Consider the following 27,606-nt stretch of genomic DNA (forward strand, 5'->3'; position numbering starts at 1 on the left):
CAAGAAACCCAGCAGTAGCAGATGTGAAGTAAACTACCTCCCATCCTAGTCCCTAACAGCTGTATCCCTCAACGGGTTTTTCTCTTCCCAACTCTGCGTGCATCAGCTGTTGTTATGCTACCTCCTCTTGCCAGCCATACCCGGCTCTTGCCAAGGAGGCTTTCCTCAGCACCAGTAGCTGGAATGCTCCTCTCCTTCAGCAAGCACCCCAGGGCGCTCCCGGCAGCAATCCACAGCGTAAGAGATTCAGACGGAAGTGAAGAAACTAAAGCCAGCTGGGCTCCAGAGGAGAATACCTGCCCCGGCCTCTCCAGCGCCCCGCTGCACAGCCAGCAGGCGGAGAGTCCGGGCAGTTGCCACAGGATGCAGATGGAGAGGTGGAGCCATTGTAAACAAGGGGAGGGGACTGCCCAGCACGAGAATGTGGCTGAAGCTGCTCTGAGCATCAAGGCCAAAGTGGTGAAGAGCAGCCGTGGGAAGGGCGAGAGTCAATCCTGGGCACTGTGTGCAGGTTTCTCCTGTGCCACCGCTGCAGCTCCTTAGCAGCTGTGCACATGCTGGGCCACAGCTGCACTGTGAGCCAGGAAGCACTGACCTGACAGACATCCCAGCCCTGGCAGCTCAGGGCAGAAAACCTACTGGGAGGGGGGAGAAGATTAGAAAGGGGTCTCCTGGCCCTCAGCTTGGTGAGGGAGAATGAACAGGTGGCTTGCAATGCTGACTGAGAAGGCACATGCTGCCCGTGGGCTACCAGGGACAGAGGCCTCTCTGCTTGTAGGACTACCAGCTCAGAGCAGAGAGACCATTATGGAGAGCGCTGCCAATGCCTGCTGCTTGTCCGCCTCAGTCTCCTCTCTACAGTCACCTGACCAGAAAAGGAGTTGCCTTCCTTCTCCAACACTGACTTCCACCTAACTCCTGGTGGGGTTTCCTCCACTGTTCCCTCCTTAGCCACCCCAGGCATTTGGGGCATTTAGATATAACCCGAGCTTTGTTTTGTAAGAAAAAAGGTGCCGGTACTCCAGGGGGAAAGTTGTTGAGTTTAAAAAAAAACAGCTGGGGGGGGGGGAAAGAGGGGGAGTTGTCGAGAAAAAAACCCAAAAAACCAAACACCACATGGGGGCCAAAGTGCCGCCCCAAGGAAAGAGGGGCTGGGACGCCATCCTGGGGCGTACCGTCACCAAAACCGCAGTGGCTAGAACGTTCTAGGGCTCACTCAAACACTGAAGACAGCATGAAAAGTAGGCGCAGCACCACCTAAAACCCCCCATGATGACCCTGGGAATAGACAAGCTATCTAGTCCAGGACTTGGCAGAGCAGGCTGGAAGTCAGGAGTCAAGGACTTAGCAGCAGAAGTCCCTACCCTAGGCTTCTCTGGCTTAAGCCATGGGCCTGTACACTCCAGGGCTGCATCTAGACTGGCAAGTTTTTCTGCCAAAGCAGCTGCTTTGGCGGAAAAACTTGCCAGCTGTCTACACTGGCCGCTTGAATTTCCACAAGAACACTGACTTCCTACTGTCTGAAATCAGTGCTTCTTGCGGAAATGCTGTGCTGCTCCCGTTCAGGCAAAAGCCCTCGTGTGCAAATGCTTTTGTGCAAGAGGGCCAGTGTAGACAACGCGGTATTGTTTTGCGCAAAAAAGCCCCGATGGCGAAAATGGCGATCAGGCTTTCTTGCAGAAAACCGTGTCTAGATTGGCACGGACACTTTTCTGCAAAAAGTGCTTTTGTGTTAAAGCGTCCGTGCCAATCTGGACGCTCTTTTCCGCAAATGCTTTTAACGGAAAACTTTTCCATTAAAAGCATTTGCGGAAAATCATGCCAGTCTAGACGTAGCCCAGGAGAGCACAGCTGCTGTGGAAACACACAGGGGGAAAGGCAGTCGCTAAAGGAGGAACAGCCCAAACAATCCAGGCTTAAGGTCAAAGCCAGCACTATAAATGTCCCATGGAAATGCGCTGCTGGCCTCGCAGGCCACAGAACACCAGCGTGAGATGCTGCCGGAGAAGCGTTTGTGTTTAAAAGCAATGTGTTCCATTGGACACGAGAAGCCATTCTGCCGCTCTACTCTGCACTGGTCAGGTCTCAGCTGGAGTACTGTGTCCAGTTCTGGGCATTCCCTTTCAAGAAAGATTTGGAGAAGATCTAGAGAAGAGCTACAAAAATGACTAACTGCTTAGAAAATATGAGCTAGGAGGCAAGGCTGAAGGAATTTGGTTTGTTTAGTTTGGAAAGGAGAAGACTGGGAGGGGACGTGATAGCGGTTTTCAAGTATCTAAAAGGGTGTCACAAGGAGGAAGGAGAAAAATTGTTCTCCTTGGCCTCTGAGGACAGGACAAGGAGCAATTGGCTTAAACTGCAACAAGGGAGGTTTAGATTGGGCATTAGGAAAAACTTCCTGCCTGTCAGGGGGGTTAAACACTGGAATACGTTGCCCAAGGAGGTTGTGGAATGTCCATCCCTGGAGACATTGAAGAGCAGGACAGACAGACACCTGTCAGGGATGATCTGACCGTGATTGGCGAGAGCAGGGGACTGGGCTCGCTCTCTCAAGGTCGGATGTGAAACATATCCACTTGTCTCAGACTTGTTTGGGTTGAACACAAAAGAGGCTCCTTTGATAATGTAGCCCATGTACAGCTCATCGCAGTGACCCAACTCTGAGGTGACAAATCTTGCTACCTCCTGCTAAGTCCCTTACCTAGACTCCAGGTAAAAGGGAGGAAAGGTTCTCTCGACTGGCACCTGGCCATGCAGCGGCAGTGAAGGATCTGCCAGGCTGTGAACCCAGATAGCAAGTGCCAGGCTGACTGACTGACACCGACATCTGGGGCCTTCGCACAAATGTCTCCGTAACTCTCACCCAGCCTATTCAGATACATGCCTACCTATTGCACATGCTCAGTGACTCCCAACAGAATCCATTCATGTCTCCCTTCCCTCTCCTGTCATGGAAACACAACTGGCTCTTCCTACTCTGTGTCCACTAACAACTCCTTGGCCTTCGGAGCCTTCTCCAGCTCTCAGTATGTGCCACTATTCACCCCATGTCCCAGTGCTGAGCACCACCCTCTCACCAGCTCTGACTGGCTTTTTGGTACAGGACTCAGATTTCCCCAGCACAATCATCCTCTTCTTACTAGCAAAGATGTTTCATTCAAGGCACTCCCTTGACCTCACAGTAGCCTTAGTAAAGATGTTAAGTATCAACTAATTGATTAATCGAATAGTTGATGCATTTTGCATCTACTATTCCAATAGTCGATAGGGCAATTCTGCCTTTAAAGAGTAGCAACAGCCCTAAAGCTGTTGCTACACTTCAAAGGTGAAAGCCTGCCTGCAGCCCCGGACCAGGTGGGGTCTTACTAGCTGATCCTGGGCTCCACACAGCGCTGCCGCTTTGAAATGCTGCGTGCACCCTAAGGATATTAAAATGCAGTTTGACTAGTCAATGGAATTTCCATCAACTAGTGGACAGGCACTTCCGCATTCCTCCTTTGAAATGTACAAGAGCCCCTGCTACGGCTCTTGTACATTTCAAAGGAGAAATGCGGAACTCAGAGAAAACCCCTGACTCAAGGCTGCAGGCCGGTGCCCCACTGCATGCCGCTAGGAGCCCAGTGTTAGCTGGAGACTCCCCAGTTGATCTTGGGCTCTCCACAACGTTTCCCAGGGAGCTCCTTTGAATTGCGCAGATGTCCTCTTAAACCATGCATCCGTGTGATTCAAAGGGGAACTGCCGGGAACCCGGGGTCAGCTGGGGACACCACAGCCAGCCCCAGGCTGCTCACGGCATTTCCAAGCAGCAGCGACGAGTGGAGCCCGGGGTCTAGCCCCAGGCCTCAAGCTATGCTGCCACTGAAGTACCCTCCCCCCCGCCGCGTCTGAGGGGAGTGACTCGGCGAATAGCATGTTGACTATCCCATAAGCATTTGCTTACTGGTTAGTCGACTAGTCCTTACAGCCCTAAGCCCCCCCCCCCGAGAACTTCCCCAATTCTCCTCAGCCTCCTGCGGGCCCCTCACTGCGCCCCAGCCATGGCAGCTCGCGCTGCGGTTAAGCTTCCTGCTCGGCATCGCACCGGCAGAATTTCTCTTGTGCAACAGGAGCTCCCCCCCCCCCCCCCGGCAGCCACTCTGCCCGCCTCCCCCAGGCCTCCCAGCGCCGCCCCAGCGACCCCAGCCCGCTGCGCCCCCACAGCCACGTGCCCAGCACCGCCGTGCCCCGCCAGGATGCGAACAGGGCGCCCCCCCCAGGGCCCCGGCCCCCCCCGCGGGATCCCCCGCCCCCCCCCCAGGGGCCCGGCCCCCCCCGCGGGATCCCCGCCCCCCCCAGGGGCCCGGCCCCCCCCCGCGGGATCCCCCGCCCCCCCCAGGGCCCCGGCCCCCCCCCAGGGCTCCGGCCCCCCCCGCGGGATCCCCCGCCCCCCCCCAGGGTCTCGGCCCCCCCCGCGGGATCCCCCGCCCCCCCAGGGCCCCGCGGGATCCCCCGCCCCCCCCAGGGCTCCGGCCCCCCCCGCGGGATCCCCCGCCCCCCCAGGGCCCCGGCCCCCCCCGCGGGATCCCCCGCCCCCCCCAGGGCCCCGGCCCCCCCCGCGGGATCCCCCGCCCCCCCAGGGCCCCGGCCCCCCCCGCGGGATCCCCCGCCCCCCCAGGGCCCCGCCCCCACCTTCGCGCGCCTTGAGCAGCACGGTGTTGGCGACGATGTTCTCCAGCTCCATGGGGCCCGGGGCGGCGCCGCCTCCTGCCCGGCCGGGCTTGCGCGGCCTCCGGCTCCGCGCCCCCGCCCCGCCCTCTCGCCACGCCCACTGTTTACCTGGCTATCCAATCCGCCCGCACTCTCCTCCCGCGCCGCCTTCTCATTGGGCCGCACGGCGCACGGGCCCCGCCCTCTCCGCGCTGCTCCACGCCTATTGGTGCAAAGGCGAGCGAGGGGTGGAGGGGCGGAGACCGAGAATTGCGCGTTAGCGAGCGGTGATTGGCTAAACTGGGACGTAGAAATTCAGTACAATCTGATAGGCCAGGAAGATGCCAATCAACCTCCCGGAATCTCGGCGCTCGAGCGGATTGACCCGTCATGCGCTGAGCCCAGAAGGAGCGGGCCCCGCCTACTTGGCGGAGCAGGCACCTGATTGGAGAAGCAGCTGCCACTCTGCGGCGATGCCAGCGGTGATAGGAGAGGGCGCCCCAGGCCCCACGGCCTTCTTCCGTAGGGGCGGGGCTGTGGGCGGAGCGAGGCTGCGACCCCACCCCGCCTGTCGGGGAGCGGAAGGCTGCTGTCACGTGCCCCAGCCCCTCCCTTCCCCGTGACACCGTGCGGCCACGCCCCCCGTGACACCGTGCGGCCACGCCCCCCCCGTGACACCGTGCAGCCACGCCCCCCGTGACACCGTACGGCCACGCCCCCGTGACACCGTGCAGCCACGCCCCCCCCGTGACACCGTGCAGCCACGCCCCTCGTGACACCGTGCAGCCACGCCCCCCCGTGACACCGTGCAGCCACGCCCCCCGTGACACCGTGCAGCCACGCCCCTCCCCGTGACACCGTGCGGCCACGCCCCCCCGTGACACCGTGCAGCCACGCCCCCCCGTGACACCGTGCGGCCACGCCCCCCCGTGACACCGTGCAGCCACGCCCCCCGTGACACCGTGCGGCCACGCCCCCCCCGTGACACCGTGCGGCCACGCCCCCCGTGACACCGTGCGGCCACGCCCCCCCCGTGACACCGTGCAGCCACGCCCCTCGTGACACCGTGCAGCCACGCCCCCCCGTGACACCGTGCAGCCACGCCCCCCGTGACACCGTGCAGCCACGCCCCCCGTGACACCGTGCGGCCACGCCCCTCCCCGTGACACCGTGCGGCCACGCCCCCCCCCGTGACACCGTGCGGCCACGCCCCCCCCGTGACACCGTGCGGCCACGCCCCCCGTGACACCGTGCAGCCACGCCCCCCCCGTGACACCGTGCAGCCACGCCCCCCGTGACACCGTGCGGCCACGCCCCCCGTGACACCGTGCAGCCACGCCCCCCCCGTGACACCGTGCAGCCACGCCCCCGTGACACCGTGCAGCCACGCCCCCCCCGTGACACCGTGCGGCCACGCCCCCCCGTGACACCGTGCGGCCACGCCCCCCCCCGTGACACCGTGCAGCCACGCCCCCCCCGTGACACCGTGCAGCCACGCCCCCCCGTGACACCGTGCAGCCACGCCCCCCCCGTGACACCGTGCAGCCACGCCCCCCCCCCGTGACACCGTGCGGCCACGCCCCTCTGTCTTACACCGTGCAGCCACCCCTCGTACTGTTACAATGTACAGCCACTCCCCTCTCCGTGACACCGTGCAGCCACCCCTCGTACTGTTACAATGTACAGTCACTCCCCTCTCCGTGACACCGTGCAGCCACCCCTCGTACTGTTACAATGTACAGCCACTCCCCTCTCCGTTACACCGTGCAGCCACCCCTCGTACTGTTACAATGTACAGCCACTCCCCTCTCCGTTACACCGTGCAGCCACCCCTCGTACTGTTACAATGTACAGCCACTCCCCTCTCCGTGACACCGTGCAGCCACCCCTCGTACTGTTACAATGTACAGCCACTCCCCTCTCCGTGACACCGTGCAGCCACCCCTCGTACTGTTACAATGTACAGCCACTCCCCTCTCCGTTACACCGTGCAGCCACCCCTCGTACTGTTACAATGTACAGCCACTCCCCTCTCCGTTACACCGTGCAGCCACCCCTCGTACTGTTACAATGTACAGCCACTCCCCTCTCCTTTACACCGTGCAGCCACCCCTCGTACTGTTACAATGTACAGCCACTCCCCTCTCCGTTACACCGTGCAGCCACCCCTCGTACTGTTACAATGTACAGCCACTCCCCTCTCCGTTACACCGTGCAGCCACCCCTCGTACTGTTACAATGTACAGTCACTCCCCTCTCCGTGACACCGTGCAGCCACCCCTCGTACTGTTACAATGTACAGTCACTCCCCTCTCCGTTACACCGTGCAGCCACCCCTCCTACTGTTACAATGTACAGCCACTCCCCTCTCCGTTACACCGTGCAGCCACCCCTCCTACTGTTACAATGTACAGCCACTCCCCTCTCCGTTACACCGCGCAGCCACGCCCATCTGTGTTACACCCTGCAGCCACTCCCCTCTCCGTTACACTGTGCAGCCACGCCCCTCTGTGTTACACCGTGCAGCCACCCCTCGTACTGTTACAATGTACAGTCACTACCCTCTCCGTTACACCGTGCAGCCACGCCCCTCTGTGTTACACCGTGCAGCCACTCCCCTCTTTGCTACAGTGTACAGCCACTCCTCTCTCCGATACACCGTGCAGCCACTCAGGGGCGGATGAGAGTTTTGCGGGGCCCAGGGCAGCACAATTTTGGGCCCCTCTTTGGAGACAAAATAGAAAAAAGGAGTCAAATGTGCAAACTGAAGGCTATTGTTCATATTACATGTGAATTGGGTAAATTTGATAGAAACTTAATTTAGTTGGATAATTTTTATTTTAATTATATTGTAATTCATTCTTAAACACAATTCTGCATTAATAATTAAACATTTTAATTTGTATTTAAGTGTAGTCTAGCTGTCTAGCTCTCTTGGCAGCACATTCTTCAATTATGTCAGTAAAGTCCATTTCTTTACACAGGTCGTTTTCAATGGCTATAATCGAAAGACCTACAAAACGCTCCTGGCTCACAGTAGATTATCTTTGGCTGCCCGTGGCTGGTATTTGCCAGGCAGCACTGGGACTTGGGGGGGGGGGGGAGCCTGGTGGAGTGTGGGTGTTGAGACTTGGAGGGGGACAGGGGGCGTGTGGGTGTTGATGCTTTGGGGGGCAGGCAGCTTTGGGTAGGCAGCATGCGGCTGCTGGGACTTGGGGGGCCAAACAGAATTAGGTGTTGGGATGTGGGGTGGACAGGCAGTGTGTGGATGCTGAGATTTGGGGGGCAGGCAGCGTGTGGGCACTCGGGTTGGAGGGCAGGAAGGGTGCGCCTATGTAGAGGATGGCGCACAGATGGGCCATAGGGAGGACCAGCGGGCAGGGGTGTCTGACTCATCAGACAGGCCAAAATGACCATTTCTGCCTCTCCACCAGCTCCTGGCTGAGCGGGGGCAGCTGCCAACTCCTCCTGCTCCCAGGGACGTGTGGGCGGGGTGGGGGGGCTGTCTGTGGAGCTGGGTTGCGCTGCGCCCAGGAGTGGTGGGAGGTGGGGACTGGCGGGAGGAGAAGGGGTCTCCCGGGCGGGCGGGGCCGCTCTGCCCCCGGGCGCGGTGGGAAAGGGGTCTGGGCTCCCCCGGGGGGAGAAACCGCGCCACCCCCAGCCTCTCTCTGTGCGGGGCAGGAGGGTGGAGCAGCGGGTTACCTGGGCGCCATGGCCAGGCGGCGCCCTTCGCCTCGCTGGCAACGAGCCGCTGCTGCGCGCGCCACTGGCTGATGGAGTCGCTCCTGGACTCGCAGAGAAAGGCAGCGGCAGAGGCAGCTCCGGGGAGTGAGGGCAGCAGCAGCAGATACACGGCAGGGTGAGCAGGGCTGGTGCGGGGCCTATTGAAGCGCGGGGCCCGGGTCAGCCGCCCCGCTCGCCCTGCCCTATATCCGCCGTTGCAGCCACTCCCCTCTCCGTTACACCGTGCAGCCACCCTTCGTACTGTTACAATGTACAGCCACTCCCCTCTCTGTTACACCGTGCAGCCACTCCCCTCTTTGCTACAGTGTACAGCCACTCCCCTCTCCGTTACACCGTGCAGCCACTCCCCTCTCTGTTACACCGTGCAGCCACTCCCCTCTCCGTTACAATGTGCAGCCATTTCTCTCTCTGTTACACCGTGCAGCCACTCTTGTCTTTGCTACAATGTACAGCCACTCCTCTCTCCGTTACAATGTGCAGCCACTCCTCTCTCCGTTACAATGTAAAGCCATCCTCTCTCTGTTACAATGTACAGCCACTCCTCTCTCCGTTACAATGTACAGCCACTCCTCTCTCCGTTACAATGTAAAGCCATCCTCTCTCTGTTACAATGTACAGCCACTCCTCTCTCCGTTACAATGTAAAGCCATCCTCTCTCTGTTACAATGTACAGCCACTCCTCTCTCCGTTACAATGTGCAGCCACTCCTCTCTCCGTTACAATGTAAAGCCATCCTCTCTCTGTTACAATGTACAGTCTCTGCTCTCTGTTGCAATGTGCTGTTACAATGTTCAGCCATTCCTCCCTCTGTTACAATGTGCAGCCACTCTCCAGGGCTACATCTAGACTGGCATGATTTTCCACAAATGCTTTTAATGGAAAAGTTCTCCGTTAAAAGCATTTGCGGAAAAGAGCGTCCAGATTGGCACGGACGCTTTAACACAAAAGCACTTTTTGCGGAAAAGCGTCCGTGCCAATCTAGACGCGGTTTTGCGCAAGAAAGCCTGATCGCCATTTTCGCCATCAGGGCTTTTTTGCGCAAAACAATACCGCGTTGTCTACACTGGCCCTCTTGCACAAAAGCATTTGCACACGAGGGCTTTTGCCTGAACGGGAGCAGCATAGCATTTCCGCAAGAAGCACTGATTTCAGACAGTAGGAAGTCAGTGTTCTTGCGGAAATTCAAGCGGCCAGTGTAGACAGCTGGCAAGTTTTTCTGCCAAAGCAGCTGCTTTTGCGGAAAAACTTGCCAGTCTAGACGCAGCCAAGCTGTTTGTATCTAGCGTCAATTCTGTCTGCCAGAGTGTAGGGCCTGCCCTGGGCTACTTGCTCCCCGCACAGTGACTGACCAAGGCCCTTCCCATCTCTTTGCTCGGTTACATGCATTAGAGCCGTTCCTCTGCCCCTCCCTCACCCAGCTCCCTCCAGTAACTGAACCAGCAGCGCACAGGGACCAGAAGCAGACCTCTCCTGTGGCCTCTAGATGGCACTGCCGCTCACATTTTCCCATTCTACCAATTACCCACATGTTGGTGACCCAATCTGGCCCCAGTCCGGCTTAGATCAGCAAAACGGGGTTCAGCTATAGATTGACCTTCCTGCGTCTATCGCTACAAGGCCTCCTTCGTCCTCCTTTGACCGTTCTTGCAGCTCTTCGCTAACTCTCTCCAATTTAGCAACATCCTTCTTGACCTGTAGCCCAAGAACAGGGCACAGGCCAGCAATGGTGACACCAGTGACAAACACAGAGGGAAAACATCCTCTCTCCTTGTACTCAAGATAGCCCTTTTGGTGCATGCCAGGCTCACCTTAGCCCCTTTGGCCCCAGCATCACACTGGGTGCGCACAGTCAGTTGATTGTCCTCCATGCCCCAAAAATCCTTTTCAGAGTCACTGCTCCCCAGACTAGAGGTTTCTTCCCCCCCACACTGGTAATCATGGCTCACGTTCTTTGCTCTCTTTACATGTAGCCAAATTAAAATGCCTATCGTGTGATTGCAACCAGCTTACCACATGGTCTAGTTTAGTATCATCTGCAAATTTTGCCACCTCAGGCACCCTTCTATGCTGCAAAAATGAGGAAGAACGGCTCTTGCGCAAGAGAGGGTTTTTGTCCACACGGCTCCTTTTTGCACAAAAGCCTCTTTTGCAAAAACGGCCCCTAATTAATGATGCAAATGAAGCACGGCAATATTCTACTCCGTGCTTCATTTGCATAAGCTTTTGCAAAAGAAGGGTGCAGTATAGACGTAGCTTTTCTGCAGATCATGACGAATATGTTGAATAGGATTGGTTCCAGTACAGAGCCCTGGGGGACCCCACTAGTTACCTCTCTCCATTCTGAGAAATGACCATTTATTCCTACCCTTTGTTTCCTATCTTTAAACCAGTTCTCAATTCATGTCGCGCTTATCCCATGACAGCTTAGTAGGCTTAAGAGTGTTTGGTGAGGGACCTTGTCAAAGGCTCACTGGAAACCTACGTACACATTCACAATTACATTTTGAGACTTGGCAGCCATGTTAATGCCATCTCTTTCCATTTCTTAAACCGACATGTTCTGTAGTGCCAAGTCTTGCAAAAGTCCAAGTCTATTACAGTGACTCTTTCCTTTATTAAACAAATGTGCAGTCTCATCTCAAAAAGATAGCAAGTTAGTTTGATGGCATCTAATTTCCATACCCCATTTGATAGGGGTTAATTATGTCACCCTCCTTCAGTTCTTTACTCCTCCAGTCCTAGATCAACTTCCTCATTATTTTGCCTGGGATTCCTACTTTCAAGTAGGAATAAGGGATCTTCCAGAAAAGGGCTTATTTTCCGCAAGATCCCCTCTAGACTGGCGCTTTTCTCCGGCAAAACCCCGAGCCAGAAAAAAGCGGCAGCCGTGTTCATGCAAATGCTGCGGGGGATATTTAAATCCCCCGCAGCATTTGCAATTCTGAAGTGTTTCATTAGCATCCCTTTTCTGGAAAAGGGTGCCAATGTAGACACAGCCCCACAGAATGGGAAGCAGAATAGTGATAGAGATGTAGCCGTGTTAGTCTTTAACGTGCTGCATAGTCCTGTCTTTTGTTTCAGCAAGACCAGACTAACAGGATGGTATATCTTGTAAAGTGCTGCATAGTCCTATTTTTTCTTTCAGAATGGGAAGTGACTGTCTAGGAAGGAGTACGGCAGAAAGGGATCGAGGGGTTATAGAGGACCCACAAGTTAAATAGGAGTCAACAGTGTGACACTGTTGCAAAAAAAACCCAAACATGATTGTGGGCTGCATGAACAGGAGTGTTGTGAGCAAGACATGAGGAGTCATTCTCCCGCTCTGCTCTGCGCTGATCAGGCCTCAATTGGAGTATTATGTTCATTTCTAGGCCCCCCATTTCAAGAAAGGTGTGGAAAAACTGGAGAGGGTCCAGAGAAGAGCAACAAAAAGGATGAAAGGTCCAGAGAACATGGCCTATGAGGGGAGGCTGAAAGAACTGGGCTTGTTTAGTTTGGAAAGGAGAGGCCTGAGAGGGGACATGAGAGCGGTTTTCAGGTATCTGAAAGGGTGTCACAAGGAGGAGGGAGAAATTGTTCTCCTTGGCCTCTGAGGACAGGACAAGAAGCAAGGGGCTTAACCTGCGGCAAGGGAGGCTTAGGTGGGACATGAGGAAAAGCTTCCTGCCTGTCAGGTGGTTAAACGCTGGAATTAGTTGCCGAGGGGGGTTGTGGAATCCCCGTCCCTGGAGATAGTCAAGAGCAGCTTAGACAGACACCTGTGCAGGACGGTCTAGATGGTGCTTGGCCCTGCCGTGAGGGCCAGGCAGGGACTGGACTCGGTGGCGGCTCGAGGTCCCGTCAGGCCTAGTGTTCGCTGGTTGCGTTTTGTAGCTGTCGTCACTTCCCCACTAACCCCGACTGGCGTTTAGCCAATGCGGGACCGTGGCTTTTGCAAGGACATTTCAGTCCTGGCAGCAGGAGCCCTCCAGCACCCATCCCCCACCTCACGTCCTGGGTGGTCGGGCAGCTTTTCCCTGCGCAGTCAGGCGCGCCGGGTCCCCTTCCTAGTGTGATGTGGGCTCTTGCGGGCCCTGCCCCATGCTGTGCTACTGCCCCTCTTCCCCCTTCTTACCAGCCCAGCGGTGTGACCTGGCCCGCCAGGCTCAGCAAGACCGACTCACTCCAGCACCTCGGATTAGCTGCCCACACTCCTAGCCCCGGGGTAGAGGCAAGTCAAGAATTTCTTCTCCCCATGCCCTTGCGTCCCTGGATAACCTGCATTTTGTGTGAGGGCTCAGATCTTCCCTCTTTCGCTATAATCCCCTGCGGAGGCTGGGCCCAGGACTCGGGGAGTGTCCCCCCCTCTGGGGTGCTGTCTCCACACTTCCCTGACCCCACTGTGATGGGGCGTGCCCATCCACTCTTGGCGGCCCCGCATCAGCGGATGCGCCCCCCCGTGCTGTAGCACATGCTCTGGCAGCCCCGCCAAGGCCGGAAGAGCTGAGGCCGGCGGTGGGACTATGCGATCGCCCGGGGCCCCACCAGAGGTGTCGACCCCCCCACCTTGCCCCCGAGAACGGGCCGCCAGCACCGCGACAGGGCCGGCGGGCGGCAGCGCCGCAGAAGCATTTAAGCGTCCTAGGAAGCAGCCCAGGACGGGGCAGTAACGCAGCCAAACCCCCGAGAGGGGTGGTGAGTGCCGATCTGCCACGCGCCATTCGGGTAAGACCAAGGCCCCTCCCCGTTAGGGTCCTGGGCTGGGAGTCGAGGGCCCACGGTCCCGACCCCACCCACAAGAGACTGGCTCGCAGGCTTGGGCGGGCTCGGGCTACGGACACGGAAGGCCTTAGCCCAGGGCCTCAGGCTGAACTTTTGCCGTGCCAGTCGCCGTAAGGCAGAAACGGCCCCTTTGCAAGCGCGCCCGCACCCAGGCCTACGGGACGGGGCCCTGCTAGCGTACGAGGGGGACCCTGGCCCGCACAGCCACAGGGAGGGAGGTTGGGCAGGTGGCACCCACCCATCACTGCACACAGCAGCCCTGCCCAGGCCGTGGGATAGGCCTGGAGTCTGCACTGTGCCTGGCAGTGCCCCCCCCCCACTGCCCCAAAGAGCGAGCTGGTCTCCAGCACAAGGAGCCCTGGGGAGGGGGCAGCGTCACTCCCCTCCTCACTAAACCAGTGGGCAGAGTCCTTGTCTGGTTGCTGGGCAGTGGGCCAGGAGGGGCCCCAGCCTGCCCTCAGTAGCCATGCAGTACAGACTGTGCTCCTGTCCCTGGCCCTTTCTCAGCTCATCCTCCAGGCCCAGCACTCTCTTTTGACTGGTGGGGAAACTGAGGCAGCAAAGGAGGAAGGGAGTGGTGTGGTGCACAGGGGACAAGAGGGTCGGGGTTCAGGTCTGTGCTGTCAGGGGCAGCCCCCGAGTAGCTGTGGCCACGCAGAGTGGCTGCGAGCGCTGTTCTGTGTGTGCCAAGGGACTGGCTGGCCGGGGGCAGTTTCTAGCAGCCACGTGTGCACGTGAAGGGCTGAGCGTTGGCGCCGTCTCTCATTCCAGCTGCTTGCCCGGGGGGGCGCCCACGCACGATAGCGGGCGCAGCCAGGAGCGGCCACTCGAGCGGAGTGGCCCAGCCAGAAGCCCCAGACAGCCACGGACCGGCCTGTCCTGGGCACGGGGCCACGGCAAGGCGGGTGCTGGGCCCAGGTAAAACCGGCAGTTGGCCCTGTGTCCCACACGTGTGTACACCCTGCCCCTACCCCCAGCCCTGGAGGACCTTTGCTTGGGGCCGGATCGATCGGGGACTGTTTGCTCTGCCTGGGAGCAGGCACAGCCCCACTCCTCACAGCACCAGGATGGCCCGGCTGCTGCTGCTGGCTCTGCTGCTCAGCCCTGGGGCAGCCCCCCCGGTAAGCCTCCCCCCAAGAATCAGAGCAGCTTTCTGCCTCAACTTCCTCCAGCTCCGGAGCCCGTCCCCTCCCTCTGCCCCAGCCCCTTCCTGCTCCGTGCACCCTTCAGCCCCGGAGTATCCCAGTGGGCACTGGCTTGCCCTGGCTCCCAGCCTGCTCTGAGTGGGGCAGGGGAGGGTCTATGGGCTCACACACTCAGTGTGAAGCACAGAGCCCACGGGACCCGCCCCTGCCCCACTGAGTGGGACCTCCCCTCCCCCCCAAGTGTGACCCCGAAGGGACCCGTTCCTAAGCCCACCGAGCCCAGGCGCGTCCCCCTCAGCCTCCCGCCCTGGTGCTAGGAGGCTGCTCTCCTGGGCCTGCCCGTCCAGTGTGGATACGCCCCAGAGCCTGCGGCCCACTCAGCTCTCCCTGCTGGGCCCCACTGGACCCCTCCCCCGCACGCTGTGCTGGGGGGCTCAGCCCAGAGGGATTGGGGCAGCCCCTGGGGGCTCCTATCACAGCAGGGGCCTGGCTTGGCCCCCAGGGAAGGGCTGCGTGGCCCCAGAGAGCAGGGAGCCCTGGGCAGGAGGCAGGGCCTGGCCTGGCGCGTTGCCCATGCTCACTGGGGTCTGTCCCGCAGGATCGGCCCGCCAAGCCGCCGAGGACAAAGGGCGAGGGTGAGTGTCCGGCGGGGGCGGGGGGTGCCGGGCGCGTGCCTGCCTGGCCGAGGCGTCGCTGGCCCACGCCGCACAGGGCAGGAGAGGCAGCAGGGAACTGGCCTCTGCTGGGTGTGATGGGGGCAGGAGGGAAACGTCCCACCCCCTGGGCAGCTCCCCCGCTCTGCACTTGCCTTGCAGGGACAGCAGCCGATGGAGAGCCCTGTCACTTCCCCTTCCGCTACCAGCGCAAGATGCACCATTCCTGCCTGTGGGGCGGCCCGCACGGCCCCCGGCCCTGGTGAGAGCCGTCTGCCCCTCCTCAGCCCCACACGCCCCGGCCCCAGGAGGGGGCAGCCGGCAGCGCTCTCGGGCAGGCTGCGGGGGCAGGGCAGGATGGCTGTGACGGCGAGTCGGGGTCCCCTGGTCCTGCCCCCCTGGAGCAGCCAGAACAGACCCCACCAGCCGGTAGAACAGGGGGGTTTATTGCTCCTCCAGGACCCCGCCCAGCACAGACGGGACGTGGCTACAGGAGTCAGGGCCAGGCAGCCTCAGCCCCCTGGGGTGGGGGGTCCATCGCCCCCAGGCCCTCAGCTTAGGCTGTTCCCTTCATGTTTTTCCTAGTCCCAAACGGCCTCACTCCCAGCCCTGCCCCCAGCCAGGTGCCCCCCTCCGCCCCCCTCCCTTTGTCTCCCCCCGGGAAGAGCCTTGTTACCTGCTCAGGCCGGGCCTGGGTGTCTGGGCCATACACACGTGGGAATCGCACCTCAGCGCAGCCGGGGGGGTCCCGGTCACAGAGCAGACAGCCCCCCCTCTGTGCCCCCGACTCGCACAGGTAGAGAGCAGGGGGAGCAGAGCGCGCTGGGGAGCTGGGACCAGTACGGCCCCTCACGCCGGCCGGGCTTGCCCTGGGCCCTGGGCCCTGCCTCACTGTTGCCTCCTGGCAGGTGCGCCACGACCCCGAACTACGACTGGGACCACAAGTGGACTCTCTGTGGGGAGGACAAGAGAGTGACAGGTGCGGTGTCCAATGGGAGCCCAGACAACCCGCTGCGGGGCAAGGGATATGGTTTCCCTGTGCCAGCCCCCTGGGGTGCTGCACCCGCTGGCACCCTGGGCTACCCAGTATTGTGCACCCTGGCTCATGCCCCTGGGCGCCTCCTCCCTTGTGCCTAGAACCTCTGTGCCCATGTGGGGCTGCCCCCATGCCCGAGTGCTGCCCCGGCATGCGCCCTGCAGGCTGCGAGGGGGGCTGGGGCGGGGCAGGGTGCGCTGGGCAGCCGGGGCGCTTGGTACTGCTCCGTGCACCACCACTCAGCCCCTGGGCGCCCCCTGGAGAAAGCTCCCCCCCGGCGCCCCTCTGCCAGCGAGGGGCAGCCGGGGCTTTGGTGCCCTGCGTGGTCCCCACCAAGCCAGCCCTGGATCCACCATGGGTTCCCCCGGCTCCGCCCAGCCCAGCTAGTGCCCCTGGCCTGCTGGGCCTTCTCTGTCTGCAGATCCCTGCAAGCCGAACCCCTGTGAGAACGGAGGGGCCTGCACGGGCACCGGGGGCGGCTACCGCTGCGTGTGCCCTGCCCCCTTCCACGGCCGGCACTGCCAGAAAGGTGAGTGGGCCCGGCCCACTGCAGGGGGTGGGGGCCCGGGCCAGCTGCCGCCACAGCCCCTGGCCTGCCAGCCCAGGCCCGTGACGCGGTGGGGGGGCTGCTCTGTGGGTGAGTGGGGCCCAGCGGGGGACGGGCCCCTGAGCCAAGCCTCGTAGGCACTGGCCTGGCCCGGGAAGGGGTGGGGCTGCCTGGGGGGTGAGTGACCGGCTGGGGAGGAGGATGAGCTGGGGGGGGGTCAGGGGCCCTTGAACCCCTCCCCCAGGAGGGATCGGGCTGTCCACCCCCAGGGCATCCTGCTGCCATCGCCCGCGTCCCGGAGACCCAGTAAACCTGCTCTACGTGCTGCCCGACAGTCCCAGCTGGCTGCGGCCGGGGGCTCCCCGCTGCACCGTCACAAGGCCACGCTCGCAGCAGGACCTGGCTGAAGGACAGAGCCCCCCACACGTGAGACCCATGCACAGCCCCCTACCGGGCCCAGCTGCCTCATGCCAGCCCTGCCTCACCGGGCTGGTCCAGAAGCAGCCCTGGGAACCGGGGGCAGGAGCTGGACTGGCCAAAGCAGGTGGCAAGGGGGGACTGGGCGGGGCCCAGGCTCATCCACCCACTGGCCCCCCAGCTTTTGCAGAGAGCTGTTTGGAAGAGCAGCTGCTGGCGTATTTCCCCCCCGGAGCGAGGTGGCTGCGGTCTCGCCCCCCCGGAGTGGAGGAGTGCCACTGTGCAGGCGGGAAGGCGGTCTGCCGGCCAGCCCACGGCACCGGTGAGAGCTGTCCCCACATGGGAGGCTCGCCCAGGGTGTGGGGCAGGACGCTGTAGGCTGGGCAGTGCCAGCCCCTGGAGGCAGCCCTGACCTCGGTCTCTGCTCCGCAGCGTGTGCCACCAACCCCTGTGCCAACGGTGGGCTCTGTGTGGCAGTGAAGCGGGAGCAGGTCTGCAGCTGCCCGAGCGGCTACCTCGGGCCGTTCTGCGACACAGGTACTGGCAGCCAGAGCCTGCCCCAGGGCGCACAGCACGGCCGGGCCGGGGCCGCGGAGCCAGAAGCAGCACTCCGGGCAGCCGGCCTCCCAGAGCCTGGGGGCAGGGCAGGGCCGCGTGGAGAGGCATCCGCTGATGGGCTCTTTCCTCCCCAGTCCAGGGGCAGGCCTGCTACAGCGGGCGCGGGCTCCTGTACCGGGGCATGGCCAACACCACCCTCTCAGGGGCCCAGTGCCTGCCCTGGGACTCCGACCTGCTGGCCCACGAGTTCTCCACCCGCTCCATGCCACACGCCCGCCGCTGGGGCCTGGGCAGCCACGCCTTCTGCAGGTGAGTGGGGCGGGCAGCCGGCAGGCAGGGTGCTAAGTGCTGGGCTGCCCTGCTGGAGCCCGCTGATGGGGGTCTCCCCGCAGGAACCCCGATAACGACACCCGTCCCTGGTGCTACATGCTGAGGGAGGGGCAGCTCCTGTGGGAGTTCTGCAGCGTCCCGCCCTGCGAGCCTCATGCAGGTAGGTCTGCAGATCTCGGGGGGGGGGGGGGGAGCCTGGAGTGACTGGCTGTTCCCCGCAGGGGCTGTGGAAGCAGGCGGCCAGGCGGGGGCCGTGCCCACGAGCAGCAGCGCCAGCCCTGCCCAGGCCTGCGGGCAGCAGTACAAGAAGAGCGTGTCGGCGCGGAGCCGCATTGTGGGAGGCCTGGTGGCCCTGGCCGCCTCCCACCCCTACCTGGCAGCCCTCCACCTGGGGCAGCGCTTCTGCGGGGGAACCCTCATCGCCTCCTGCTGGGTGCTGACGGCGGCGCACTGTCTGCAGCACAGGCAAGGCCCCGCGCCGCGCCGGGGGGGAGGGGAGCCGCGCCGCGCCGGGGGGGGAGGGGAGCCGCGCCGGGTGGCCCTTCCTGGCTGCTGACTGGTCATGCCCTGCAGGCCGAATGTCTCCCACATCTCCGTGGGGCTGGGGCGGATCCACTACAACAGCAGCACCCAGGGCTCTGCGGAGCTGGGCGCTCAGAGCTACGTGCTGCACGAGAACTACTCTCAGGTCACCCAGAGGCACGACATCGGTGAGCGCCCATCCCCCGCTGCACCCATCCCCCCAACATCGGTGAGCGCCCATCCCCCACTGCACCCATCCCCCCAACATCGGTGAGCGCCCATCCCCCGCTGCACCCATCCCCCCATCGGTGAGCGCCCATCCCCCGCTGCACCCATCCCCCCAACATCGGTGAGCGCCCATCCCCCGCTGCACCCATCCCCCGCTGCACCCATCCACCCCCAACATCGGTGAGCGCCCATCCCCCCGCTGCACCCATCCCCCCAACATCAGTGAGCGCCCATCCCCCGCTGCACCCATCCCCCCCCAACATCGGTGAGCGCCCATCCCCCGGCTGCACCCATCCACCCCCAACATCGGTGAGCGCCCATTCCCCGCTGCACCCATCCACCCCCAACATCGGTGAGCGCCCATTCCCCGCTGCACCCATCCCCCCAACATCGGTGAGCGCCCATCCCCCACTGCACCCATCCCCCCCAACATTGGTGAGCGCCCATCCCCCGCTGCACCCATCCACCCCCAACATCGGTGAGCGCCCATCCCCCGCTGCACCCATCCCCCCAACATCGGTGAGCGCCCATCCCCCGCTGCACCCATCCCCCCAACATCGGTGAGCGCCCATCCCCCGCTGCACCCATCCCCCCCAACATCGGTGAGCGCCCATCCCCCACTGCACCCATCCCCCCAACATCGGTGAGCGCCCATCCCCCGCTGCACCCATCCCCCCCAACATTGGTGAGAGCCCATCCCCCCGTGCCACGACATCGGTGAGCGCCCATTCCCTGCTGCGCCCATGCCCCCCATCAGTGACCACCCATCCCCCGCAACGCCCACCCCACCCCACGGCAGACAGTGGTGAACACCACGGCCCCTCCCCTGGCCTCACTCCCTGCTGCTTCCCTAGCCTTGGTGCGCTTGAGGGAGCAGGCCCCCGGCCGCTGTGCCGAGCTCTCCCGCTCCATCCTGCCCGCCTGCCTGCCCAGCCCCCGGGAGCCGCTCAACGCCAGCAGGCCCTGCGAGATCGCCGGCTGGGGCCACCTGTACGAAGGTGAGTGGGGGCTTTGCCAGGCCCCGCCCACTCAGCCCAGCTGCTCCCCGCGGTGCCGGTGGACTCCAGCCCGCGCCCCTTGCTGCGGCTCCGGAGCACCAGGGTCCGGGGGCCGGTCGGGGCTGCCCACCTGCCTCTCTTCCCCGCAGGGGCAGAGGCGCTGTCCGGGGAGCTGCAGGAAGCTGTGCTCCCCATTGTCCCCCATGAGCTGTGCTGCTCCCCCGGGCTGCATGGGGCCCGGGTCACCGCGGACATGCTGTGTGCCGGCTACCTGGAGGGGGGGACCGACGCCTGCCAGGTGAAACACCGGGCTCATCTCTGGGGAACCCACCCACGGGAGACAGGCCACGGCTGATTTCCCACTGCGTCCACCCACAGCCCCCTACACTGGGAGCTCCCCCCCATGTGCCACCCCCCCCACAGGGCCCCTACACTGGGAGCTCCCCCCCATCTGCCACCCCCCCCACAGGGCCCCCTACACTGGGAGCTCCCCCCCATCTGCCACCCCCCCCACAGGGCCCCCTACACTGGGAGCTCCCCCCCATCTGCCACCCCCCCCACAGGGCCCCCTACACTGGGAGCTCCCCCCCATCTGCCACCCCCCCCACAGGGCCCCCTACACTGGGAGCTCCCCCCCATCTGCCACCCCCCCAGCAGGGCCCCCTACACTGGGAGCTCCCCCCCATCTGCCACCCCCCCAGCAGGGCCCCCTACACTGGGAGCTCCCCCCCATCTGCCACCCCCCCCAGCAGGGCCCCCTACACTGGGAGCTCCCCCCCATCTGCCACCCCCCCCAGCAGGGCCCCCTACACTGGGAGCTCCCCCCCATCTGCCACCCCCCCAGCAGGGCCCCCTACACTGGGAGCTCCCCCCCATCTGCCACCCCCCCCAGCAGGGCCCCCTACACTGGGAGCTCCCCCCCATCTGCCACCCCCCCCAGCAGGGCCCCCTACACTGGGAGCTCCCCCCCATCTGCCACCCCCCCAGCAGGGCCCCCTACACTGGGAGCTCCCCCCCATCTGCCACCCCCCCCAGCAGGGCCCCCTACACTGGGAGCTCCCCCCCATGTGCCACCCCCCCCGCAGGGCCCCCTACACTGGGAGCTCCCCCCCATCTGCCACCCCCCCCACAGGGCCCCCTACACTGGGAGCTCCCCCCCATCTGCCACCCCCCCCACAGGGCCCCCTACACTGGGAGCTCCCCCCCATCTGCCACCCCCCCCACAGGGCCCCCTACACTGGGAGCTCCCCCCCATCTGCCACCCCCCCAGCAGGGCCCCCTACACTGGGAGCTCCCCCCCATCTGCCACCCCCCCCACAGGGCCCCCTACACTGGGAGCTCCCCCCCATGTGCCACCCCCCCCACAGGGCCCCCTACACTGGGAGCTCCCCCCCCATCTGCCACCCCCCCCCACAGGGCCCCCTACACTGGGAGCTCCCCCCCATCTGCCACCCCCCCCACAGGGCCCCCTACACTGGGAGCTCCCCCCCATCTGCCACCCCCCCCAGCAGGGCCCCCTACACTGGGAGCTCCCCCCCATCTGCCACCCCCCCCAGCAGGGCCCCCTACACTGGGAGCTCCCCCCCATCTGCCACCCCCCCCAGCAGGGCCCCCTACACTGGGAGCTCCCCCCCATCTGCCACCCCCCCCAGCAGGGCCCCCTACACTGGGAGCTCCCCCCCATCTGCCACCCCCCCCCACAGGGCCCCCTACACTGGGAGCTCCCCCCCATCTGCCACCCCCCCCACAGGGCCCCCCTACACTGGGAGCTCCCCCCCATCTGCCACCCCCCCCCAGCAGGGCCCCCTACACTGGGAGCTCCCCCCCATCTGCCACCCCCCCAGCAGGGCCCCCTACACTGGGAGCTCCCCCCCATCTGCCACCCCCCCAGCAGGGCCCCCTACACTGGGAGCTCCCCCCCATCTGCCACCCCCCCAGCAGGGCCCCCTACACTGGGAGCTCCCCCCCATCTGCCACCCCCCCAGCAGGGCCCCCTACACTGGGAGCTCCCCCCCATCTGCCACCCCCCCAGCAGAGCCCCCTACACTGGGAGCTCCCCCCCATCTGCCACCCCCCCAGCAGGGCCCCCTACACTGGGAGCTCCCCCCCATCTGCCACCCCCCCCAGCAGGGCCCCCTACACTGGGAGCTCCCCCCCATCTGCCACCCCCAGTGCCGGCCCGGCCCAGCCCGGCTGCGAGGGAGGAGCAGGGCCGGCACTGAGCTGTCCTCGTGCTGCAGGGAGACTCTGGCGGGCCCTTGGTGTGCGAGGAGCAGGGCCGGGCCACGCTGCGTGGGATCATCAGCTGGGGCGTGGGCTGTGGAGAGCAGAGCAAGCCTGGCGTCTACACCAACGTGGCCCGCTACCTGCCCTGGATCCAGGCCCACCTCGGCCAGGCGCCCGCGCAATAAACCTGCCCACCCCTGGCTGGGTCTCTGCGTCTCCCGGCTCGGGGCCTGCGCCCTGCGGTGGCTGGGACTCAGGGAGGGACGGAGCCACCCCTGCCCTGAAAGGGCCCCCACAGTGGGGCAGGAGGAGGAGGAGGGCATGTGGGTGCAAACCTCCCCCAAGCTTCGGCCAGGGCTGAGCTCCACCCCCTCCCTGGAACTAGGCCCTGTACTCTTGGGTGGCTCTGTCGTCCGTCCGTGTCCCCCCCCCGCCGGCAGTGAGGGCCTCACTGCGCCTGGCGGCTCTGACCCCCCCGTGCAGTGGGGGCCTCGCTGCGCCTGGCGGCTCTGACCCCCCCGTGCAGTGGGGGCCTCGCTGCGCCTGGCGGCTCTGACCCCCCCCGTGCAGTGGGGGCCTCGCTGCGCCTGGCGGCTCTGACCCCCCCGTGCAGTGGGGGCCTCGCTGCGCCTGGCGGCTCTGACCCCCCCGTGCAGTGGGGGCCTCGCTGCGCCTGGCGGCTCTGACCCCCCCCGTGCAGTGGGGGCCTCGCTGCGCCTGGCGGCTCTGACCCCCCCGTGCAGTGGGGGCCTCGCTGCGCCTGGCGGCTCTGACCCCCCCGTGCAGTGGGGGCCTCGCTGCGCCTGGCGGCTCTGACCCCCCCGTGCAGTGGGGGCCTCGCTGCGCCTGGCGGCTCTGACCCCCCCGTGCAGTAGGGGCCTCGCTGCGCCTGGCGGCTCTGACCCCCCCGTGCAGTGGGGGCCTCGCTGCGCCTGGCGGCTCTGACCCCCCCGTGAAGTGGGGGCCTCCCTGCGCCTGGCGGCTCTGACCCCCCCGTGCAGTGGGGGCCTCGCTGCGCCTGGCGGCTCTGACCCCCCCCCGTGCAGTGGGGGCCTCGCTGCGCCTGGCGGCTCTGACCCCCCCGTGCAGTGGGGGCCTCGCTGCGCCTGGCGGCTCTGACCCCTCCGTGCAGTGGGGGCCTCGCTGCACCTGGCGGCTCTGACCCCCCCCCGCGCAGTGGGGGCCTCGCTGCGCCTGGCGGCTCTGACCCCCCCGTGCAGTGGGGGGCCTCGCTGCGCCTGGCGGCTCTGACCCCCCCCCGTGCAGTGGGGGCCTCGCTGCGCCTGGCGGCTCTGACCCCCCCCGTGCAGTGGGGGTCTCGCTGCGCCTGGCGGCTCTGACCCCCCCGTGCAGTGGGGGCCTCGCTGCGCCTGGCGGCTCTGACCCCCCCCCGTGCAGTGGGGGCCTCGCTGCGCCTGGCGGCTCTGACCCCCCCCGTGCAGTGGGGGCCTCGCTGCGCCTGGCGGCTCTGACCCCCCCGTGCAGTGGGGGTCTCGCTGCGCCTGGCGGCTCTGACCCCCCCGTGCAGTGGGGGCCTCGCTGCGCCTGGCGGCTCTGACCCCCCCGTGCAGTGGGGGCCTCGCTGCGCTGGCGGCTCTGACCCCCCCGTGCAGTGGGGGGCCTCGCTGCGCCTGGCGGCTCTGACCCCCCCCGTGCAGTGGGGGCCTCGCTGCGCCTGGCGGCTCTGACCCCCCCGTGCAGTGGGGGCCTCGCTGCGCCTGGCGGCTCTGACCCCCCCCGTGCAGTGGGGGCCTCGCTGCGCTGGCGGCTCTGACCCCCCCGTGCAGTGGGGGCCTCGCTGCGCCTGGCGGCTCTGACCCCCCCGTGCAGTGGGGGCCTCGCTGCGCCTGGCGGCTCTGACCCCCCCAGCAGTGGGGGCCTCGCTGCGCCTGGCGGCTCTGACCCCCCCGTGCAGTGGGGGCCTCGCTGCGCCTGGCGGCTCTGACCCCCCCGTGCAGTGGGGGCCTCGCTGCGCCTGGCGGCTCTGACCCCCCCCGTGCAGTGGGGGCCTCGTTGCGCCTGGCGGCTCTGACCCCCCCCCGTGCAGTGGGGCCTCGCTGCGCCTGGCGGCTCTGACCCCCCCCCCCGTGCAGTGGGGGCCTCGCTGCGCCTGGCGGCTCTGACCCCCCCCCCCCCGTGCAGTGGGGGCCTCGCTGCGCCTGGCGGCTCTGACCCCCCCAGCAGTGGGGGCCTCGCTGCGCCTGGCGGCTCTGACCCCCCCGTGCAGTGGGGGCCTCGCTGCGCCTGGCGGCTCTGACCCCCCCGTGCAGTGGGGGCCTCGCTGCGCCTGGCGGCTCTGACCCCCCCCGTGAAGTGGGGGCCTCGCTGCGCCTGGCGGCTCTGACCCCCCCGTGAAGTGGGGGCCTCGCTGCGCCTGGCGGCTCTGACCCCCCCGTGAAGTGGGGGCCTCGCTGCGCCTGGCGGCTCTGACCCCCCCGTGCAGTGGGGGCCTCGCTGCGCCTGGCGGCTCTGACCCCCCCGTGAAGTGGGGGCCTCGCTGCGCCTGGCGGCTCTGACCCCCCCCGTGCAGTGGGGGCCTCGCTGCGCCTGGCGGCTCTGACCCCCCCCGTGCAGTGGGGGCCTCGCTGCGCCTGGCGGCTCTGACCCCCCCCGTGCAGTGGGGGCCTCACTGCGCCTGGCGGCTCTGACCCCCCCAGCCATGGGGGTCTCGCTGCGCCTGGCTCTGTGGGCCCATGAGGGGAAGCTCCCTGTGGGCTGGGCCCTGGCCCAGAGCTGCCCTGCTGCACCCCACTTCCAGGAGCCCAGCAGCTGGTTTGAGTTTGGGAGTTTTCTATCCTGAGCCACAAGCCGGCTTGCGCCAGACCCGGCCCCTTTAGCCCTTACCTGCCCACTGTGGGGAGGGGGCTCCTCCGCCTGTCCCTGAGCCTGCTCCTCCCCAGTGCCCGCCCCTGCCCTGGGAACCCCCGGTGCCCTACAAAAGCCCCGGCCCACAGCAAGCAGCTTAGTCTTTAAGGTGCCCGTCACAGCACCCCCCACTGTCATGCAGGGATCTCCACGCCTGCCTCAGAGCCCCTGGTCCCTTGAGTGTCCTAGGGCAGTGCCCCACCCACTGGGGCCCTCCCCTCCCAGGGACCCCCCAGTCGCCCTGTACCCACCTTGCCTCAGTCATCATCTGGCCCCACCTCAGGAGCAACCCGCAGCCTAAAATGGCCACTCAGCATTGGCAGGGGTGTGGACTGGCTGCCTTCTCTCCTGGCTGTCCTCCTGCAGCCCATCCGCTCACAGCCTTGCCTCAGGCCCCTGCAACCTGGAGTGAGGACAGAGCCAGCCTCTCCCCAGACACACCCTGGGACACCTCCCTGGCACCCAGCTCCCTGCTGCTCCCCAAGCACAGCCAGAGGCTCTGTCTACATTGGCATGATTTTGCGCTAAAACTTGCTGCCTGTCTACACCAGCAGGGAGTTCAGCGCAAGAACCCTGCCGTTCTACTGTGTGAAATCAGGGCTCCCTGTGCTCAAGAAATATGATGCACCCGCTCAGGGATAAGCCCTCTTGTGCAACAGGCAACATGAATTTCTTGCGCAAGAGGCCAGTGCAGTCAGGCAACATGAATTTCTTGCACAAGAGGCCAGTGCAGTCAGGCAACATGAATTTCTTGCACAAGAGGCCAGTGCAGTCAGGCAACATGAATTTCTTGCACAAGAGGCCAGTGCAGTCAGGCAACATGAATTTCTTGTGCAAGAGGCCAGTGCGGTCAGGCAACATGAATTTCTTGCACAAGAGGCCAGTGCGGTCAGGCAACATGAATTTCTTGCACAAGAGGCCAGTGCGGTCAGGCAACATGAATTTCTTGCGCAAGAGGCCAGTGCGGTCAGGCAACATGAATTTCTTGCGCAAGAGGCCAGTGCGGTCAGGCAACATGAATTTCTTGCGCAAGAGGCCAGTGCGGTCAGGCAACATGAATTTCTTGCACAAGAGGCCAGTGCGGTCAGGCAACATGAATTTCTTGCGCAAGAGGCCAGTGCGGTCAGGCAACATGAATTTCTTGCGCAAGAGGCCAGTGCGGTCAGGCAACATGAATTTCTTGCGCAAGAGGCCAGTGCGGTCAGGCAACATGAATTTCTTGCACAAGAGGCCAGTGCAGTCAGGCAACATGAATTTCTTGCGCAAGAGGCCAGTGCGGTCAGGCAACATGAATTTCTTGCGCAAGAGGCCAGTGCAGTCAGGCAACATGAATTTCTTGCACAAGAGGCCAGTGCAGACAGGCAACATGAATTTCTTGCACAAGAGGCCAGTGCAGTCAGGCAACATGAATTTCTTGCACAAGAGGCCAGTGCAGTCAGGCAACATGAATTTCTTGCACAAGAGGCCAGTGCGGTCAGGCAACATGAATTTCTTGCGCAAGAGGCCAGTGCGGTCAGGCAACATGAATTTCTTGCGCAAGAGGCCAGTGCGGTCAGGCAACATGAATTTCTTGCACAAGAGGCCAGTGCAGTCAGGCAACATGAATTTCTTGCGCAAGAGGCCAGTGCGGTCAGGCAACATGAATTTCTTGCACAAGAGGCCAGTGCAGTCAGGCAACATGAATTTCTTGCACAAGAGGCCAGTGCAGACAGGCAACATGAATTTCTTGCACAAGAGGCCAGTGCAGTCAGGCAACATGAATTTCTTGCACAAGAGGCCAGTGCAGTCAGGCAACATGAATTTCTTGCACAAGAGGCCAGTGCAGTCAGGCAACATGAATTTCTTGCGCAAGAGGCCAGTGCGGTCAGGCAACATGAATTTCTTGCACAAGAGGCCAGTGCAGTCAGGCAACATGAATTTCTTGCACAAGAGGCCAGTGCAGTCAGGCAACATGAATTTCTTGCACAAGAGGCCAGTGCGGTCAGGCAACATGAATTTCTTGCGCAAGAGGCCAGTGCGGTCAGGCAACATGAATTTCTTGCGCAAGAGGCCAGTGCAGTCAGGCAACATGAATTTCTTGCGCAAGAGGCCAGTGCGGTCAGGCAACATGAATTTCTTGCGCAAGAGGCCAGTGCGGTCAGGCAACATGAATTTCTTGCGCAAGAGGCCAGTGCGGTCAGGCAACATGAATTTCTTGCGCAAGAGGCCAGTGCAGTCAGGCAACATGAATTTCTTGCACAAGAGGCCAGTGCAGTCAGGCAACATGAATTTCTTGCGCAAGAGGCCAGTGCGGTCAGGCAACATGAATTTCTTGCACAAGAGGCCAGTGCAGTCAGGCAACATGAATTTCTTGCGCAAGAGGCCAGTGCAGTCAGGCAACATGAATTTCTTGCACAAGAGGCCAGTGCAGACAGGCAACATGAATTTCTTGCACAAGAGGCCAGTGCAGTCAGGCAACATGAATTTCTTGCACAAGAGGCCAGTGCAGACAGGCAACATGAATTTCTTGCGCAAGAGGCCAGTGCAGTCAGGCAACATGAATTTCTTGCGCAAGAGGCCAGTGCGGTCAGGCAACATGAATTTCTTGCACAAGAGGCCAGTGCAGTCAGGCAACATGAATTTCTTGCGCAAGAGGCCAGTGCGGTCAGGCAACATGAATTTCTTGCGCAAGAGGCCAGTGCGGTCAGGCAACATGAATTTCTTGCACAAGAGGCCAGTGCGGTCAGGCAACATGAATTTCTTGCACAAGAGGCCAGTGCGGTCAGGCAACATGAATTTCTTGCGCAAGAGGCCAGTGCGGTCAGGCAACATGAATTTCTTGCGCAAGAGGCCAGTGCAGTCAGGCAACATGAATTTCTTGCGCAAGAGGCCAGTGCGGTCAGGCAACATG

General features: G+C 63.6%; 2 protein-coding genes across 8 annotated transcripts in view; one reads left to right on the forward strand and one right to left on the reverse strand.

The window, feature by feature from the left end:
• The window catches only part of GRK6 (G protein-coupled receptor kinase 6), a 38,129-nt gene extending 33,335 nt beyond the window's left edge, over nt 1-4,794 (reverse strand). For all 6 annotated transcript variants that reach the window (XM_075916005.1, XM_075916009.1, XM_075916004.1 and 3 more), the window contains exon 1: nt 4,669-4,794. In XM_075916005.1, coding sequence (XP_075772120.1) covers nt 4,669-4,720 — 52 coding nt within the window. In that variant the 5' untranslated portion in view covers nt 4,721-4,794. The remainder of the gene's footprint in view (nt 1-4,668) is intronic.
• A 9,386-nt stretch (nt 4,795-14,180) lies between these two features.
• F12 (coagulation factor XII) lies at nt 14,181-22,051 on the forward strand. 2 transcript variants are annotated; one of them, XM_075916000.1, is made up of 14 exons: nt 14,185-14,312; nt 14,935-14,971; nt 15,152-15,251; nt 15,898-15,968; nt 16,447-16,554; nt 17,171-17,311; nt 17,422-17,526; nt 17,682-17,856; nt 17,940-18,037; nt 18,099-18,342; nt 18,451-18,587; nt 19,482-19,625; nt 19,775-19,923; nt 21,866-22,051. In XM_075916000.1, the coding sequence occupies exons 1-14, from the start codon at nt 14,259-14,261 to the stop codon at nt 22,034-22,036; spliced, it is 1,734 nt and encodes a 577-aa protein (XP_075772115.1). In that variant the 5' UTR covers nt 14,185-14,258; the 3' UTR covers nt 22,037-22,051. The 2 variants fall into 2 exon arrangements, with proteins under 2 accessions (XP_075772116.1, XP_075772115.1); XM_075916001.1 differs by lacking the exon at nt 17,171-17,311 and having other exon boundaries at nt 14,181-14,312.
• Nucleotides 22,052-27,606: the final 5,555 nt, after the last annotated feature.

This window comes from Pelodiscus sinensis, unplaced genomic scaffold (assembly GCF_049634645.1).
Source record: "Pelodiscus sinensis isolate JC-2024 unplaced genomic scaffold, ASM4963464v1 ctg167, whole genome shotgun sequence".
In the NCBI taxonomy this organism is placed as follows: domain Eukaryota; kingdom Metazoa; phylum Chordata; order Testudines; family Trionychidae; genus Pelodiscus; species Pelodiscus sinensis.

Coding starts and splice junctions, on each gene's coding strand:
- F12 (XM_075916000.1), top strand. CDS start 14,259: ATGGCCCGGCTGCTGCTGCTGGCTCTGCTGCTCAGCCCTGGGGCAGCC. Junction 18,588..19,481: donor CACCCAGAGGCACGACATCG/GTGAGCGCCCAT, acceptor CTGCTTCCCTAG/CCTTGGTGCGCTTGAGGGAG. Junction 19,924..21,865: donor GGGGGACCGACGCCTGCCAG/GTGAAACACCGG, acceptor CTCGTGCTGCAG/GGAGACTCTGGCGGGCCCTT.